The 16,425-nt window shown below is 46.3% G+C and overlaps 1 protein-coding gene across 8 annotated transcripts in view; it reads right to left on the reverse strand.

Annotated features, from left to right (window-relative positions):
* The window catches only part of EBF2 (EBF transcription factor 2), a 270,819-nt gene extending 255,734 nt beyond the window's left edge, over positions 1 to 15,085 (reverse strand). For 2 of the 8 annotated variants that reach the window (XR_015695560.1, XM_087706197.1), the window contains exons 1-5: positions 14,734 to 15,008; positions 8,341 to 8,497; positions 6,610 to 6,673; positions 3,397 to 3,452; positions 2,399 to 2,472 (exon numbers count right to left, since the gene is read on the reverse strand). Coding sequence is in view for 7 of the 8 variants with exons in the window: in XM_087706197.1 (XP_087562323.1) it covers positions 2,399 to 2,472; positions 3,397 to 3,452; positions 6,610 to 6,673; positions 8,341 to 8,497; positions 14,734 to 14,864 (482 nt within the window). In the remaining variant the exon portion in view is untranslated. Of the gene's footprint in view, positions 1 to 2,398; positions 2,473 to 3,396; positions 3,453 to 6,609; positions 6,674 to 8,340; positions 8,498 to 14,733 lie in introns of all 8 variants that reach the window. The other 6 variants (XM_087706203.1, XM_087706198.1, XM_087706202.1 and 3 more) reach the window with 6 other exon arrangements.
* Positions 15,086 to 16,425: the final 1,340 nt, after the last annotated feature.

Consider the following 16,425-nt stretch of genomic DNA (forward strand, 5'->3'; position numbering starts at 1 on the left):
TCTGACTTAACCTCCTTGTCACTAAAATAGAAGTAAAAACATCATACTCAATAGTAATTCACTAACATCAGAAGTGGCTCAGTGGTTAGAGTGCAGTACTGCAGGCTACTTCTACTGCCTGCTGGCTGTCTGCAATTTGGCAATGCAAATCTCACCAGGCTCAAGGTTGACTCAGCCTTCCATCCTTCCGAGGTGGGTAAAAGGAGGACCCAGATTGTTGGGGGGCAATAGGCTGATTCTGTAAACCTCTTAGAGAGGGCTGTGAAGCACTATAAAGTGGAATATAAGTCTAAGTGTTATTGCTATTGTTACCTCCTCTGGGGGAGGAGTGGGAAACAGTTTACATGAAGAGGAGGAGAAGGGGGGATTTCTGCAGAGAACTTTATAGATCTGTGTTATCTAACAGGTTCATTGTACAGGTAGTCCTCATCTTATGACCACTTTTGAGCCCAAAATTCATGTTGGTGAGACATTTGTTAAGTGAGTTTTGCCCCATTTTACAACCTCTCTTCCCACAGTTGTTAAGTGCAGTTTGATAAGTTAGTAACCCCGTTGTTAAATGAATCTGGCTTCCCTTTTGACTTTGCTTGTCAGAAAGTCACAAAAGTTGATCACATGACTTTGGGATACAACAAACGGTCATAAATATAAGTCAGTTGCCAGGCACCTGAATTTCAATCATGTTATCATGGGGATGCTGCAAAGGTTGTAACTGAAAACTGGCCATAAGCCACATTTTTCAGCACTTGTAACTTTGAATGGTCATTAAAGGGACTTTTGTAAGATGAGGACTACCTCTATATGATAGCTCAGGTGCCATGCTAACAAGAAGAGAAAAAAAAGTAAAATGTAGTTATAGCTAAATCTACCCAGTATTTACTTCTTATTTGTTTCAGGGTGTATATATATATATGACTGCATTGAACCTTTCAGAATTTGACTGCATTGAACCTTTCAGAATTTCCTTCTGAGCTGACATGCATAGGATATAACTGCACCATTGTTGCATTAATTGAAAGCATGCTCATTTCTTGTTAAATTGGGGCAACAGTAACAAAGGACAACGCTCTGTAATTGTTGATGCTAAGACAAAGATGAGAGGATAGGACTGCGGTCTTCATGTGACTTTAAGCTTGTATGCAGAAATATATAAACTGATTCAGAAGCCGGAGCTGTGAAAGTTAAATTGCTAAACTAAAGTTCAGGAAAATATGGGGTAAACCTTCTCTTTAAAAAGATCCCAGTCCCTTAACAGAGCAGAACCTGTAGCCAAGAGTTGGGTGAACATTCCCAGGTCTTAAGATCATCTGGCTTAATATTATCTAGTGTTCCAGCCCTTCTCTGGAATTTTCCCCCTGTTCTCAGGAAATCTTTAAAAAGAGAGAAACTGGCTGGATTGCTACCATCGTAGGCCAGTCCGGAGCCCTCTAGAAGTTGCATCCCTTTATTTTCTTTTCCTACTTTGTTGGAAATATTCCTTGATTTTTTAAAAAAAAACCACAGCTGGAATGTCGATGTGGGTGCGCCCTTTCTTTCCTGTCCAAGAAATTTAGAGGCTAGGTTGACACATAACACTAAGCCAAGTTTCATTATACTTTTCTTTAACAAGCGATAATGGATTGGGTCTGCAAATAAAGCAAAGTCACAATTGAACAACGGGCATTAAAAGTCAGTGAATGCCAGGCTGAACAGAGAGAAGGCGGCTGCACTGCTGTCTTCCCAAATATTATGTTTTAAAATTTTTTATTGAGAGCATTAATTAAGAATGCTTCCAGATTTTGCTTAATGAGGTGACCTTCTCAGCTCCTTGACTGGATAATTAGCCTTCACACTGGTGAACATTGTTCATCACCCTTTCATCCAAATCTGTCCCATTTCTTTACCTCCTCAAAAATCTCAGCAACAGCAGCATGGAGGCCTGTTTAGTTACTAGAGTGTGATTGTGTCACATGCCACTCCCATGAACATAAAGGAAAAACATTCTCTTGTTTTCCAAAGAGCCGAGGTGGCGCAGTGGAGAGCCGAGGTGGCGCAGTGGTTAGAGTGCAGCACTGCAGGCTACTTCAGCTGACTGCAGTTCTGAAATTCGGCTGTTCAAATCTCACTGGCTCAAGGTTAACTCAGCCTTCCATCCTTCCGAGGTGGGTAAAATGAGGACCCGGATTGTTGGGGGCAAGAGGCTGACTCTGTAAACCGCTTAGAGAGGGCTAAAAACCTTATGAAGCGGTATATAAGTCTAACTGCTATTGCTATTGCTATTACTATTTTTCAAGAGGCAACTGGAAGCGAAACAGCTTCAAAGAAAAACAAGGAAGTCCAGTAGTGCCTCTTGAAAAAGTGCCATTGGGGCAACCATCACCTGGATGACTGAGACTCTCCATAGACAACATTGTCTTACCTGCACATAACTTCATGGGTGAGTAGAACTCTGCACATTTCTGGGTTCTTGTTTTGTCCTTCATAGGCGATAGGCTGTAAAGAAATGGAGAATATGAGGAAGTCAGTTTAAAACAAATAGGATAATCTTTTCTCTGCTATGATTTGTCAGTCTGAAAATAAAAACGGGACGAGGCTGAAACAGATCCTAATATTTACAGTATTTGCTTGTTTAATTTTTATGCTGCCCCGTTCACTGTTGAGTGACTCTGAGTGGCCAATCATGCAAAATGGGTTTGCACAACACTGAATCACACACTTCCAAAATTAGCAGGTTAGATGTATTGTAGGTCAGGAGGTTCTTAACTGAGTTGGGGGGGAAATGTATTTAAATAACCTTCTTTTTTGTTAAATAGAATTTAGTAAGGGTAGCACATGATGAACTGGGTGACGTTTTAACAGTTATGTGGCTTGCAGAAAGTGGATACAAACCTGGGTTGCATGAATTTGTTCTTGGAAAGAGCGTGTGGGTTCACACATTGTGCTAAGCATGAGTTAGCCATGTTACCTAACTTCCAATCTGTTGGGTTTTGCTACACTGTATTCCCTAGTTTATAAAGTAGAAACACTAGGTTCATCAACTAAGATAAATCTAAATCAAATCAGCTGCATTATGGTTCAACACAATGCATGGATCAATCTTTTCTCTGCTATGATTTGTCAATCTGAAAATAAAAACAGGACAAGGAATTGCAAATCTTCGAGAATAACCTTCTCTGACCGTGTCCTCTCCATTTGCAGACTGGGATCCTGGGAGATGCAATTCCACTGTGATTTTTTTTAAAAACGCCACCAGACCTAAAGCATCGGTTTGCATATTGCAAGTGAAGTCTCCAACCCTTCCTTGAAGCAGCCTTCATAGATGATACAAACTATCCCTGATAAGGTATGGTGACTATTTCTCTGAATAATAAGAAACACAGATAGGCTGAGGTTAAAGGATGGGGGCAGAAATCTCACCTGTTTTGTGACTGAATCAATGAGTCTGACAAATAGATCTTGTTCAGTCCTGACACCTACAGGGAACAGAAAGAAAAAAAGGATGAGTGAAGGGTAAACATGGGACTCTTTCAAAGGATTTGTTCCCCACTATAGGCTGCCTTCTCTCACAAGTAAGCTGTTTAGGAAGGAGACGCCAAAGTGCATGATGCTAAAGCATAGACACATAGCATTCATATACAGACACCTTCATTTCATCACATCTAAGGACCATCCATATTCAGTCAATGATAATTATAACTTCTAGGAGATAAAATCTCCGGATAGAGAATAGTTACTATATATCAATAACTCATTCTTTTCTAACATTCTTTCATCAGCCCGCATTTCTCTCCACTCCAGTTTTCCCTTCTTCCTTCCCTCTCCCATTTTTCCATGGTGACCTGTAAGCAGGACTCTTTGGGGCAAATGTGTCATTCAGCAAAATAAATCAGAAGGCCTTCAAAACGTAGGCAGACTGCCTTACCATGTTTTAATAAATTAATAATATGTCACTGGATCCAAGCTAAGTCATATTTGGGATAGTTAAAAATAAAATTGCCCTTAAATCAAGTTGGGCTGCCTTCATGAAGCATTCTCAGCAATTACCAACATGGTCACTGCTTTTTCCAAAAGTTGTTTATTTGCTGATTCCCGGCCTAGAAAACAGTTTCAGAATTCCCAAGAGGTCCCTCATCTCAGCATTAACCAGAGACAGTCCACTTAATTTCTGAGATCAACCAAAGTTGGCCAGGTGCTGCTTCAAATAGACCCATTACAGTCAATGGAGCTTAGGTTATTCACCACCAACTTAAGCCTCATTGATTTCATTGGCTCCAGTCCAAATATTACATCTGGATCTAATCTTTTGCCATTCCTGGTACAAAATCATCTAGTCCCACATCTGAAATTATCAAACTGAACCATGACTAATAGATTCACTACCCATTCTTTCTCTGCTTACATTCACAGACTGTACTAACCCAAACTGTGATTTGTTTCTTTGTCACTTAGTGTATCCTATAAATCCAATTGTTGTGTTCTGTAAGCCATAGTTTAGTTCAGTGTGTTATTGGAACTGAAATGTTCCAATAATAAATCACACTTAAACAAGGTAGATACCTTGTTACCCACTTACAAAGCTGGCCTCCTCCGTATTCCATCCGCCAGTCAGTGCCGACTGGCGACTACTCGGAGGAGAGCCTTCTCTGTTGCGGCTCCGACGCTATGGAACAATCTCCCCGTGGAGATCCGCACCCTCACCACCGTCCAGGCCTTCCGCACAGCCCTCAAGATCTGGCTAGCCCGTCAGGCCTGGGGATAAGTTTTTACTTTCGCCCCTCCCGAATGTCGAGTGAATGTTGTGTTTTATTGTTTAATTTATTCTCGCTCACATTTCTTTTTGTATTTGTCCTACACTCCCTTTCCACTTTTATTGTAAGCCGCCCTGAGTCCCCTCAGGGAAAAGGGCGGCCTATAAATGCATAATAAATACAAATACAAAATACAAAATACAAATTCAAATACAAAGAGAGATGTGTACAGTACATATTCACTTGATCTGTTGATTACTTATTAAAAGGAAAGCTAATCATGTCCCACCACACATCAATCCATTTCAGAAAGGAATCGAAGGTTCTGATGGTTGCAATACAGGGGGCGTCCAGAAAATAAAAATATAAAGTCATCCAAATTTGTGACCAGGGTTCAGGATGAAACAGAAGTGGAACCTTTATGAAAAGCAGTTGCTTTCCTCCCTCTGAATAGAACAGGTGTGGTAAGGAAGGACAAGAGTTTCCAATAAAATGCTATGAAGGTTGACTGAAGGTCAGCCTCACAGTCTACAAATTTCTAAAAGTGGTACCCGTGGAATATATTTATTAGAAAAAAAATGAAAGCATGATTTTCTTGTTCTTTCAAGGTAAAGGTCCCCCTCGCACATATGTGCTAGTTGTTCCTGACTGTAGGGGGTATTGCTCATCTCTGTTTCAAAGCTGAAGAGCCAGCGTTGTCCAAAGACGTATCCGGTGTCACTTGGCCAGCATGACTAAATGCTGAAGGCGCACGGAACACTGTTATCTTCCCACCAAAGGTGGTTCCTATTTTTCTACTTGCGTTTTTTACATTCTTTTGAACTGCTAGGTTGGCAGAAGCTGGGACAAGGAACAAGAGGTTGCACGGGACTAGGGATTCGAACTGTTGACCTTCTGATCGACAAGTACAGCATCTTAGTCACTGAGCCACCGCATCCCTTCTTGTTCTTTACTGGATAGTAAATGTTATGCTCTCTCTCTCACTCAAAAAAAAATCCCGCATTATAAAAAGGAAACTCCAGTCTGGATTTGTACAGTAAAATGTGTTGCTGATGCCAGTAGCATCAAAACTAAAATTGACTTGAGATGCAACAGGGGATCTTTGGGTGATTTTATTCATTTGTTGGCTTTTGCAAGTCATTTGAGGTAGGCACCATGCCAGACACCCAACTCCAATACCTGGGTAAGTGTCCCTCCACCCAGGGCCACCTTCCTTTGTAGCTTTCCTAAACCCACATTCCAAAAGTGGTTCAAAACTATAGCATAAACCCCTGGGGAGATATCAAAACTACATATGCATTGCACAATTATTGACATTCATACAAAGTTGTATGTTAACACATATATTCACATTTGTCACCACCTGATAGAGACCAACTCCACCATTTTTTTAAAAAAACAGTGCTGCTTTGTCTAACCCTTCCCCAATCTAATGCTTTCCAAGGTGTATTGGAAGACACCCCTCCCATCATGCCCAGTCAGGGTAATACCCATACTGGTTACAGGTGATGGAACTTTCAACTAAATATACCAATGATTTTTAGTATATAAGCATCCTTCTCTGGTCCTAAAAGAAAAGCAAAGTCGGAACTGGTTAAATGTTTGGGTTTAAGACAAGCAGAAAAATCCAAGATGTAAACTGAAAAGTTTTTTTTTAAAGGAAATTTCCAAAGATGGCAACAGGAAAGAATTTCCATTTTGCTTCCAAGAAAACTGTATAACCTGACCATGAAGAGATATGTGTGTGTCTATGACATCACCAAGAGTAGACAGGTGGCTTTACCTTTTTCACACCTGGAGGGCACCACATTGGGTGCTAACCCTGATAATTAGCTTACTCCTCCATGGCCCTTGGTTGAGAGTGAGCTGCGGAAGGACTTACCATTGCTGTACAGAAGCTGCAGTTTGTAGTGAGTCCCATTATTTGTTTTTTCATTGCCTTGCTCCTGAGAAGTAAAAGAAAGGAAAAATGGTTCAGGAAGAATCTGGGGTCACACATCACACTTAGCCCTTAATGGTGTTAATCTAATGATTTGGTGAATAAGATGAGTTGCCACTACTAGAAACCATGTCTTATACATCACAGCGGCTAGCTTGGCACAACAATGAACCAGATCTGAACAAGCTACTTTATAGTTACTGGGATGTGTGAATCCAGCCTAGAGCATTTCCAGAAATAAGCTCAGTTCATGAGTCTTTGCAGCCACAGAATTAACATCAGCATCACCATCTTTCCTGTTGCTTGTTCAGAAGTTGCAATAACTGTGTTTGTTAGTGCTTACTTAATGCAAAACTGAATTGTGGTTTATTCAATTAATCCAATTTTCTCAGCTCCCGCAGCACACTGAATTATCAACTAGACATATCACACAGGGACAAGTTGGAGGTTTAATGTGAGTTACAAGTCACAGTCACTCCGCTCAATAGAAGCTTAGTAACATGGCAACCAACCTGGGTTTAAGGAAATTCCTTTTTAAGGCTAGTTAACACATGCAAATTGAGTTTGCTAAAAAGTTAGCTCTATTGGGCTCCTGCTCCCAAACAACCCTACATAACATTGTCCCGATTTAAGATTCACAGGAGTGAGAATTCCTGAACAGGAGGCAGATTTTCCAACTAGCCTTACATTTTTATTGTCGATAGCCTTTTCCTAAGGGCTGCATATGCCAGCTTCATGCGAATACCATGCAAGGGGAGATACTTTGTGGTTTGGGTCCTGCTAAAATAACCAGGAAGGTAAGGGACAGCCTGTTGGGCTAGTTCTTTTTTCTCCTGAAACTTTTCACAACTGGGCACAGAGCAAAGCAGTGTCTGTTTAAAGAAAGATACCCAAGAGTGTGAGGCAAAGGGGGGGGGGGACCCCTGAAAATAGGGCAGTTGAACTTCATTCTGCAATACCGGAAAATGTCCGTTTAAAAACTAACAGCTACCTGAACCGCAAAGATCATAGAGGGGGAAGCCACGAGCGTCCAAATTCTGACCAGTTGCATCGCCCTTTCCCTCCCCCCACTACGAAGAGAAGCTAAGTCGAGACTACAGTCCTAAATTCCACCCTCTTCTTTCGGAAAAGACCTGTCCCTGCTTCGAAAGGACTAGATGTAGAGAGGGACAACCTGGGTTTATGCGTGAAATTAACAAGGCCCGCCTTGAACAGTGGGTGAAATTGACTAGCGCTCCAGGTGTGCTCTCAACCTGTAGCTCAATAGGGCGGGAGAGTTCTTTCAGTTGGAAATCAAACTCAGCTGCTCTCCCATCCATTCGGATTCGGGTAGGTCCAGATTCGCTCGGAATCCCGTCCTAGCTGGGGATTTGAGGCAGGGGTAGCTTTTAAACTCGAGAGTGAAATTGACCCAACCGGGCCGAATCATTAGTTCGCGAAGAAAATCCGGGAAAAAGGAAAGTGAGAATTATGATTCGGGAGCCCAGCTTCCCTAGGATCAATTAAAAAAGAAAAAAGAAAGCAGCTGCCTGGATGCCACTGTAATTTGGGGAAAGATCTTTTTTTGCTGGCTACGGATCGTGTCACATTCATTGCGGCAAGAAAGGCAGAGTAAGGCGGGTTGGATTGGGGCAAGCAAAAAGGACAGGAAGCCGGGGAAAAAGAGACCCTTACTTTGTCATTTTCCACGAAGTCCACGAACGCCGTCCGCTCGATTTCCACGGGCTGACCCTGCCGGTCGTAGAGAGCCAAGACGAAGTGGAAAAAGTTGGATTTCCTCAAGTTGGAAGGAGGCTGTTTTTCGAAGTGGGCTCGAGACAAAGCCACGCCGCTGGGGAGGAAGGAGAGGGGCAGCCGGGATTAAAAGCAGAACGAGAGAAAGAACCAGCGCGGCCCGAAGCCCGCCCGTTCCCTCGCCTTCGGTCGCGGTACCGTCCAAAGCCACGCGCGAACAAGGGCAGCTGCCTCCTCGGCTACGCAAAATATTTCGGCGGTTCAAGGACACTTACCTGCGCTAAAGACCCCGAGGCAGGAAATTTCCCACGCACCCGCTTTTGGGTTAGCCTGTTTGGGATTAGCCCGTGCGGGAATTTAGCCAGCTGCGGCCGAAGAAACTACCTTTCCTGGTTTAGGGAAACGTTTGAAACCAGCCAAGGCGCTCTGAGAAATCATACCTTGGCTTGGCGAGAGCACAGCCCCTGGACATCTTTTTCAATAAGGTTTGGGGCTGCAGCCGCCTTACGTTTTGACCGTGCAGTCGCCTCACTGGGTAAACCATGACTGAGTTCACACAGCACGCAAAGCCGGATCCTAATCCAATTGGGTTTTCCGCGTTCTTTAAAAAGCGAGTCGTTTTATGTTTGGGGCCTTGGGTGGGGGGAAAAAGTTTACGGAGAGGAGAATCCGTTTTGTTACACTCCGTTCACACAATATACCAAGCCTTAAACACGCGCTTTATCCAAGTAATCTCAAATAGCTAGATTGTCGGATTGAGCTGAATCCTAAACCATGTTTCAGAAACCCAAGTAACAATCCTATACACTCCGCCGCCCCCAAAACAATCCCTCGAACCATTTTAGGATTTAGCCCCCGCCGTGTTAACCCGGCCGCCGACAGAGAGAGAAGGTCAGATTCTGCGCCTCTTCCTCTTCAAGGCATCGCCCTGCTTAACCCCTTTTTCAGCCCGTTTCTGCAAACTGAAACTTCGTCTGCACTGTGGATTTTGGAAGGCGGCTAACTTTCTAAGTTGCCCCGGGTTTAAATAAACCATGGTCTCAGCCTTTGACCCAGGTTTGGAGGCTGAAACAGCCAACCATATACTATCCCATGCATAAGATTAAATCGACATTCAGACGGCTAATTTGCGGTTCAATTTATCCAGCGAATATTAACGTTATTAACCAACTTTCCCCCTGCCGTCCTTCCCATCTCCATCACCCGCTTCATCCGGTCGTGGGGTGGCGGAGGGCGGGGGAGGAAGTCTCGACTCGCTTATAAGAGAGCAAGCGAAAAGATTCAGAAAAGACGCACGACAGGGAGGAGAGGGTAGAACGAGGGATTCACCTGCTGAATTTCCCGTTTTCTCAAACATAATTTTATCACTGGGGTTTTTCCCCCTCCCGCAGTTATGAAATTGCGAATTTTCAGTTCTGTACACCGGCACCCGAGCCGTAGGCAGAACCAACGGGGCTGACTTCTGAGTAGACCAGGGTAACCGTTTTTCTGACCCCATGCACCAAACGGAATAGCTTCCTTCTCCGATGACGCGGCCATCGATTATAAAACAATAATCAAGGTGAAAAAAGCAGCTTGAAGAGACAAGTTGTATTATCCCTTCAAGTATTTCACGACGCTTCATATCCCCTCCTGCACCACCATTTTTTTTTAAAAAAATCTCTTTTTAGATCCGTCCCTCAACCGTAATCCAACAGGCAAGTAATTGCTAAAATAGCAAGACTAGAAAAGTGGAAATCGGGGAAGGTTCTCTCTCTTCCCTTTTCTAGGACATCAGAGGATGTCCCGAAAACTCAGATGGCCTTGTGTTATTTTCGTAGAAAACCACAACATTTTGCGCTGCTGGGCTTACACGGGAAATATGCCCCCTGGATATCAGTTGAAGCCGCTTTCGGACGTTTAAGTTAACCCTCACACTGCCTGCATTCACACAACCTACTGGAACCGCAAAGAAGCGGGACGTGTTTTAGCAGAGCTATCGTAGGAAACCCACCGAAGTAGTTAGTTTAGGATTGTGCCCAAGCAGGAAAACTGAATTCGTTTTAATTAAGGGTACTTGAGTGAGCCACGGGCAAGAGAGTCGGGGAAACACAACGCCAAGGTAGCATTTCCAGCCTGACCCAGCTCTTTAACGCTGATGATGCGGGCGCACCAACAAGCTAAAAGGGCCAAGCGGACAAAGAGATTGCGGTGTTCTAGGAGTCTAATTCGGATCAATGACGGATGATCAATAGGGATGGGGGCCTCTCTTCTCCATATGGCCACCAACAGCTAGTGCGCATTGATTGGGAGGAGGAGAGAAAGTAGGGGCTGCATTGGATCGGAAAGTTTATAGATTGTTCACCTAAATACAAGACATAATCGATCCTTTTTAAAAACAAATCCTTCCTGGAGCCGCGAGCTCACTCTCTACTCTCCCTCTCCCCACCCCGAAACACGTTTCTTGAAAAAAAAAACTCTGGGGTTTCAAAGAGGAGTTATTCCAAATATTTGGACTGGGCAATGAGACGATCCACGCACTTGCTCTAGTTCCACCGGATCCGCTTGAAAATCCGCTCATCTTCACCCACAAGGGAGTAGGAAAACCGTTCGATCCGGCGTCAAGCTGGCCCGGAAATCACCCTGGAGCGAGTTTATTCTAAATCCAGCTTCTTTGGGGACTTGGAGTACAGTCGCTTGGCTCAACCGACTGTGCTGCTCTGCTCTGTTTACTCGAGAGTGAAGCTCCCGAGGATTTTGGGAAGCTGGTGCCAACAACGTTGTTTTCGTACAAGATCGCAGCCTTGCCCTGCCCTCGTCTTCTCTTTCTTTGCGCCTATCCTACGAACGTAGACTACAATAACCCGAAGGAAATTTTACAAGCTTCAGCCAAGAGATTTTTGGGGTGAGGCTTGAAAACGCCACGCTGTAGAAGTAAATCCCGCCACATTGAAAGGAGTTAAAATCATTGTATGTGTATTTGTCAAGCTGAGGAGTTTTTTTAGGATTCATACAGGATGCAATAATCAAAGCACAAGTTGTGTGTTCGAGTTCAGTAAAGTAACCAGGTTTGAATTGGCATGGATAGATCCATCTCACCGCTTGGGAATCAACTTGGCTCTGTTAAATGCGATCTCTTTCTCAATATCTGCACCTCGATTAAATGCGATCTCTTTCTCAATATGTGCACCTCGATTTAAACTTACAAACGGCTCAGAAGTGGAGCCTTACCAGAAATGCACTTTTACTCATATCGAAACTTAGAAAGGGGGGGAAACTATTTTCTGCTGGATTTTGCTCTGAATTTCACCTCCCAAAACTTGGGTGCCGCAAAAGTGGTTTTAGGATCGGAAGAGTGACTGTTCCCCGCCACCGCCCCCTACCCGCCCCAAAGGATCAGAATATCAACTTTCCAAGCTAATGTGTTTAGGGCCGAGGACTAATTTGGGAAACATTCGGTGTAAAATTGCCCTTCAACAGTCTTTGCATCCCTTTTTAAATGAGGAACATTTGTAAGGAAAGTGGGGGCTGTCAAATTCCCTTGAAGGGCTCATCTAATATCGCCTTCCTTGGCAGCTGCAGAGAGAATCGAGACAAATTTGATTTCTGGAGGAGAAATAAACAAACAAGCATACAAGCCAGCTTCGGACAGGCGTTGAGCCAGAGGAGTACAAAAACCCGGCTTTTGATGAATGCTGTTAATGCGCCAACACTCAACTCACCGAGAGATTCCACGAGAGATCTATCATCTATTATTTTCCTCCGGAGGCTTGGGAGCTGCTGCTGTTGTATAGTTATTTGGCCCCAGGTGAGAAGGCAGGAAGACCTGCCCGAACCTTTGAAGCTCCTCATAGACCTCTGCACCCACCCACCCCGGCGAAAGTCGAGCCTGCCTTTTCTCTTCTCCGAAGGGAGAACTTTACACCTCAAGAGAGGAAGGAAAGGGTTTGTATCTACTCCCTTGAAGAAGGGACTAAATCGAACCCGAGGTAATCCTGACCTTGGCATCCAAGCCAAACTTTTTTGCGTCTCTGCGCCTGGGGGAGACGAGGGGGAGTTTACTGGCCCTTTTCTCAGCGTGCAATTCCCGCTGCATCTGACGCAAAAAGGCTCTCTCGGCTTGCGGCGTTCCAGTTGACCCCCGAGGAGGCCAGGGTAGATTTGCAAGGCTCGCGGGGGCAGGGGGGAAAGTTTCCCGGTCCCTGTTGTCATCCTGCTGAAAGCCCCCTCTCCGCCGAGTCCAAAGGGGTTTTTTTGTGTTTTTTTACTCCGGGGTAGGACTTTAATTTCACGGCGGCGGTCCAAGTTTTAAGCGCGCTGGGGGGCGCAGGAGCAAGCAGAGAGGCCGGTTTTTGTCGGTGGTTGTGGTTTTGGTTCTTTCTGGCTTTTGGTGCCCAGGGCGGTTTCGGGTGGTTCGGAGCGAGAGAGCTCTGGGTTTCGAGAGCGATGAAGCTTTGGGGGGCATGAGCCCGTTGCCAGTCCCTCCTCACCACGTCCGGATGGCTGCAAACTTTGAGGCTTCCTTCGAACTTTCTCCCTTAGATCCCGCTTTGATTCTCTTCCCGACGTCGTTGAGAACTGAAGCTCCCCTCGCACAGCAAAAGGCGCCTACTTTTACTCCGTGGGGAAGGATCGCACGGAAGGATTTTTGCCTCACCGGAAGAAGCCGGAGGCTGGCTGCGAATGGCGATTCCCCGAGTCCAGGAAGTTTCTCAACTCGTCGCTTTCCCATCTTAAGGCTGAGAAGCCAGCCTGGATGGAGAGCAGGCCTGGGCGACTAAAGCGGCGCAGAGCGAGCGTTTCCGGGCGTGCATGCTTTCAGGTGCCAACTCCATCTCAGAGGCCCAATTCACACAACACGGGAAACTCTCAAGTGTGCTTTTGTTTGCTTTTGACTCGTGATGTTCCGTGAAGCCCGCCAGTTTGAAAGTCGCGCGATCTGAGAATCCAGGCAATGTTGGTTGATTTTTAGGAAGCAGGGTGGATTAAGCTGTGTCTTTGCTGCACTGTGAGAATTCAGCCTATGGATCAGCCCACATCCGCTTTCCTTCCCTTTAGTCACTCACCCAGGCCAAGTTACTCAGCTTCCAGGCACATAACACCCTAAAACTAGTGTAGCCTTCTAAATCAAGAAGTGTAGAGATAACCTCGATCTTGCACGACTCTGATATCAAGCTCCATTTCCCTAGTTTAGCCCTTGTTCGAAAGAGCCCCGTTGAGTTTACTTGTTTAGCACGATCTTTTCCCGAGTTTGATTTGAACTCCAGATCCAAGTACAACCGCCCTTCTCACTTTGCTGTAAGCCACGGTTTAGCTAACACAGTATTATTGAATAAACCACCATTGGCTGGTGTTCGTCAAGCATTCTATCCACCCATTACCCTTGTCACGCCTCAAGTGTTGAGTTCACTCAACCCGCTAACCAAATCAATCACAGACTGGTTGAGCGGGTCGTGTGAATCGGGCCTAAATGTCATTTGCGGTTCAGCGCAAAGTCCATCAAAACGTCCTTTCTCGGCTTCAAGAGTTATCTGTCCAACTTTGGATCGGGTTAGAATTAGCGCGAGCTGATCAGACGGTGAGGATGGCGTGCAACCTCTACCCCTCAAGTTTTAGATCCTGAAATAAAGAGGGTTAAATCGGATCTCGGTTCCTTGCGTGCCAAATGTGTTCTAGATGTTCAGTGTCAAGGATTTTAAAAGCTGATGTGAAAATACCAATTCAGTTTGCAAGTTGATAACTTCTGGTGGAGCAAGTTCTAATGAAGATCAGCCGTGGAGGCTACCGCCATCCTCACCTGGAGCCATTGGCACTAGAAAACGAGGATCGCTGACGGGATGGCACGACTTTCTTAAGAGAAGGAGCTGGGCAGCATTACTCTAGGACCGTTTCCCCCAAAGTAAATCTGACGCCAGGCATCAGCTCCTAGAGAGCTGAAGAGACGAGGCCTCCTGAGTTCTTGGACCTGCTGGAGAGTTCAGCATCCTAAACTTTCTGAAAAACGGGCCTCTTGATTTCCTCTGGGCGCAGAACCCTTCACTGCCTACTGACAAGTAAACCCCAACCACGCCAAGAAGACTTCCTTCCAAGTTGACTAGGCCAACATAACCCCCATTCCTAGCAACTGGGGTTTCGCTGCGGAAGAAGCGCCAGATCCTTCTTTTCTAAGGGTGCGGAGATCTTCCCAGCCGCACTGAATGTGTGCAAGGAAACAAATAAACCGAGGAAGAGATCGGCCTGGGATCGACCACCGAAAGGGCTCGAGGAGCAAAGAGGGCAACGGCAACCCCCCTCCCCAACAAGCCCAAGCAGGAAGGGGAGTCAGCTGCAAACTCACGATTTGATCTACTTTACCTTTGAGCGGCGACATTGGCATCCACCACGCCAACGTTCCTGACCCAGGAGCGGACCGGATCCATCTCCGACCCCAGCACCTTGTCCTTCAGGATCGGCCCTCTTCCTAACGTATCTTGGATCCCAAACATTTAAAAAAAATGTTTTAAAAAGTTTATTCCAAAACCCAAAACTAGGCTTTTCCGATGGGAGCAAACTTCCAAAAACCGGCAACCCACGCACCGATTCCTCTCCACAGCCGGAGCAGCCTCAAGCCGAATCGCCTCGTCTGTCGGGACGAGTTGGAGGTTCTTGGAGGGATTTGGGTTCCCTCCCCGGTCCTTTTTTTTTAAAAAAAGCAAAGCAAGCCTTAAACGAGATAACGGGGCGGAGGAGGAGGAGGAGGAGGGAAGGGGGCAGCGCTGCTTTGCGCCCCTCTGACGATGCTTGCAAGCCCCGAAATCACGGATCTCTCAGCCTTTTCTTCCGAGGCGGCGAATCATCTTCTCTGCAGCCGCTGCCGGAGGGAGAGAGCGGAGAAAAGAGTCCGCATTGCCAACGCGATCCTTTCCCCGAGAGCGCCGGTCACCTGCTGGCCGGGAGACCCGAGGGTCGGCTACACGGCTTGCCTAATCCACGAGGAGGAGGAGGAGGAAAGGAGAGCGAGCAAGGGGGAGCCGGGCAGGAGCGAAAAAGTGGGAGGGAGGGGGGAGAGAACGCGAAGGGAGGGGGAGAGCAGCCGAGTCAATGGCCAAAGCCAGAGGCGAACCGCTGCCAAAGAAACTCTCGATCGCAGCTTGCGAAACGGTGGCAAAAGCGCGCTCGCTTTTCCCCCGCACCGAGATCACCATGAATGGGTTACGGCGAGGGGAGCGAACGTCCTAGAGAAAGGGGGCGGGACGGCCGGCCAAGGAAGGCGCGCCGATTTGCATAGGCTCGCCCCATTGGAGGAGAAAGGCAGGCGGCCGACGCTCCGCGTTCCGGGTTTCCAACGCTTCGAGGGGGGCGGGGCTTGCCCGGGTTGGAGGCGGGCGGGGCTGCCCAGGAGCCTTGGACGCGAGTTGGGGTCGGTTTTGGAGCGCGGCTTTGACTTTAAGCCACTTTACCAAACGGCTTGTGAAACTGACCCGGGTCGGAGGGAGGGGAAGGGGGGGCGGCAGGGGGGGGGCAGAAAAGCAGCTTCGTTTCCAGCTGCGTCTCCGCAAGCGTTGGAGCATCCCAAGCCCTTCAAGCTTGCAGAGTGTCGCTTGCTTCCCTACGTTCAGCTGCTCCCTCGAAATTGCATCTGGAAAAGAAGACCAGCCTTGCTTGCCATTCGCACCTTTGCAGCAGTGGTGTATTAACCATTAAGCGGACCAAGCCCGTGCTTAGGGCACCAGACCCAAAGGGGGCACCACAAAGTTGAGAAAGGAAAAAAAAACCCAGTGAAGATTTGTACAGTATGTGCAAAGGAGGAGAGGACGCCAAGATTGGTCAGTGCTTAGGGCACCAGTGAGCCTTAATCCGCCTCTGCTTTTCAGCCACCCCTGAACTTGTAACACCTTTCCGATGGATTTGGTCTCGCTTCAATCGCTCTGACTCTTCCCCCTTTTCCAGCTACTCTACGTCGCTTCGCTGGGCTCGGGGAGAAAAGGAAAAAAAACGGGAGGTGTGCGCGCGTGTATTTAATAAAATAAAATAAAGTAAAACAAGAGGCAACTTCACACATGGGTT

The sequence above is a fragment of the Thamnophis sirtalis genome, unplaced genomic scaffold, assembly GCF_051295495.1.
Source record: "Thamnophis sirtalis isolate CommonGarterSnake01/CBP01778 unplaced genomic scaffold, rThaSir2_p1.2 scaffold_2, whole genome shotgun sequence".
Lineage (NCBI taxonomy): Eukaryota > Metazoa > Chordata > Lepidosauria > Squamata > Natricidae > Thamnophis > Thamnophis sirtalis.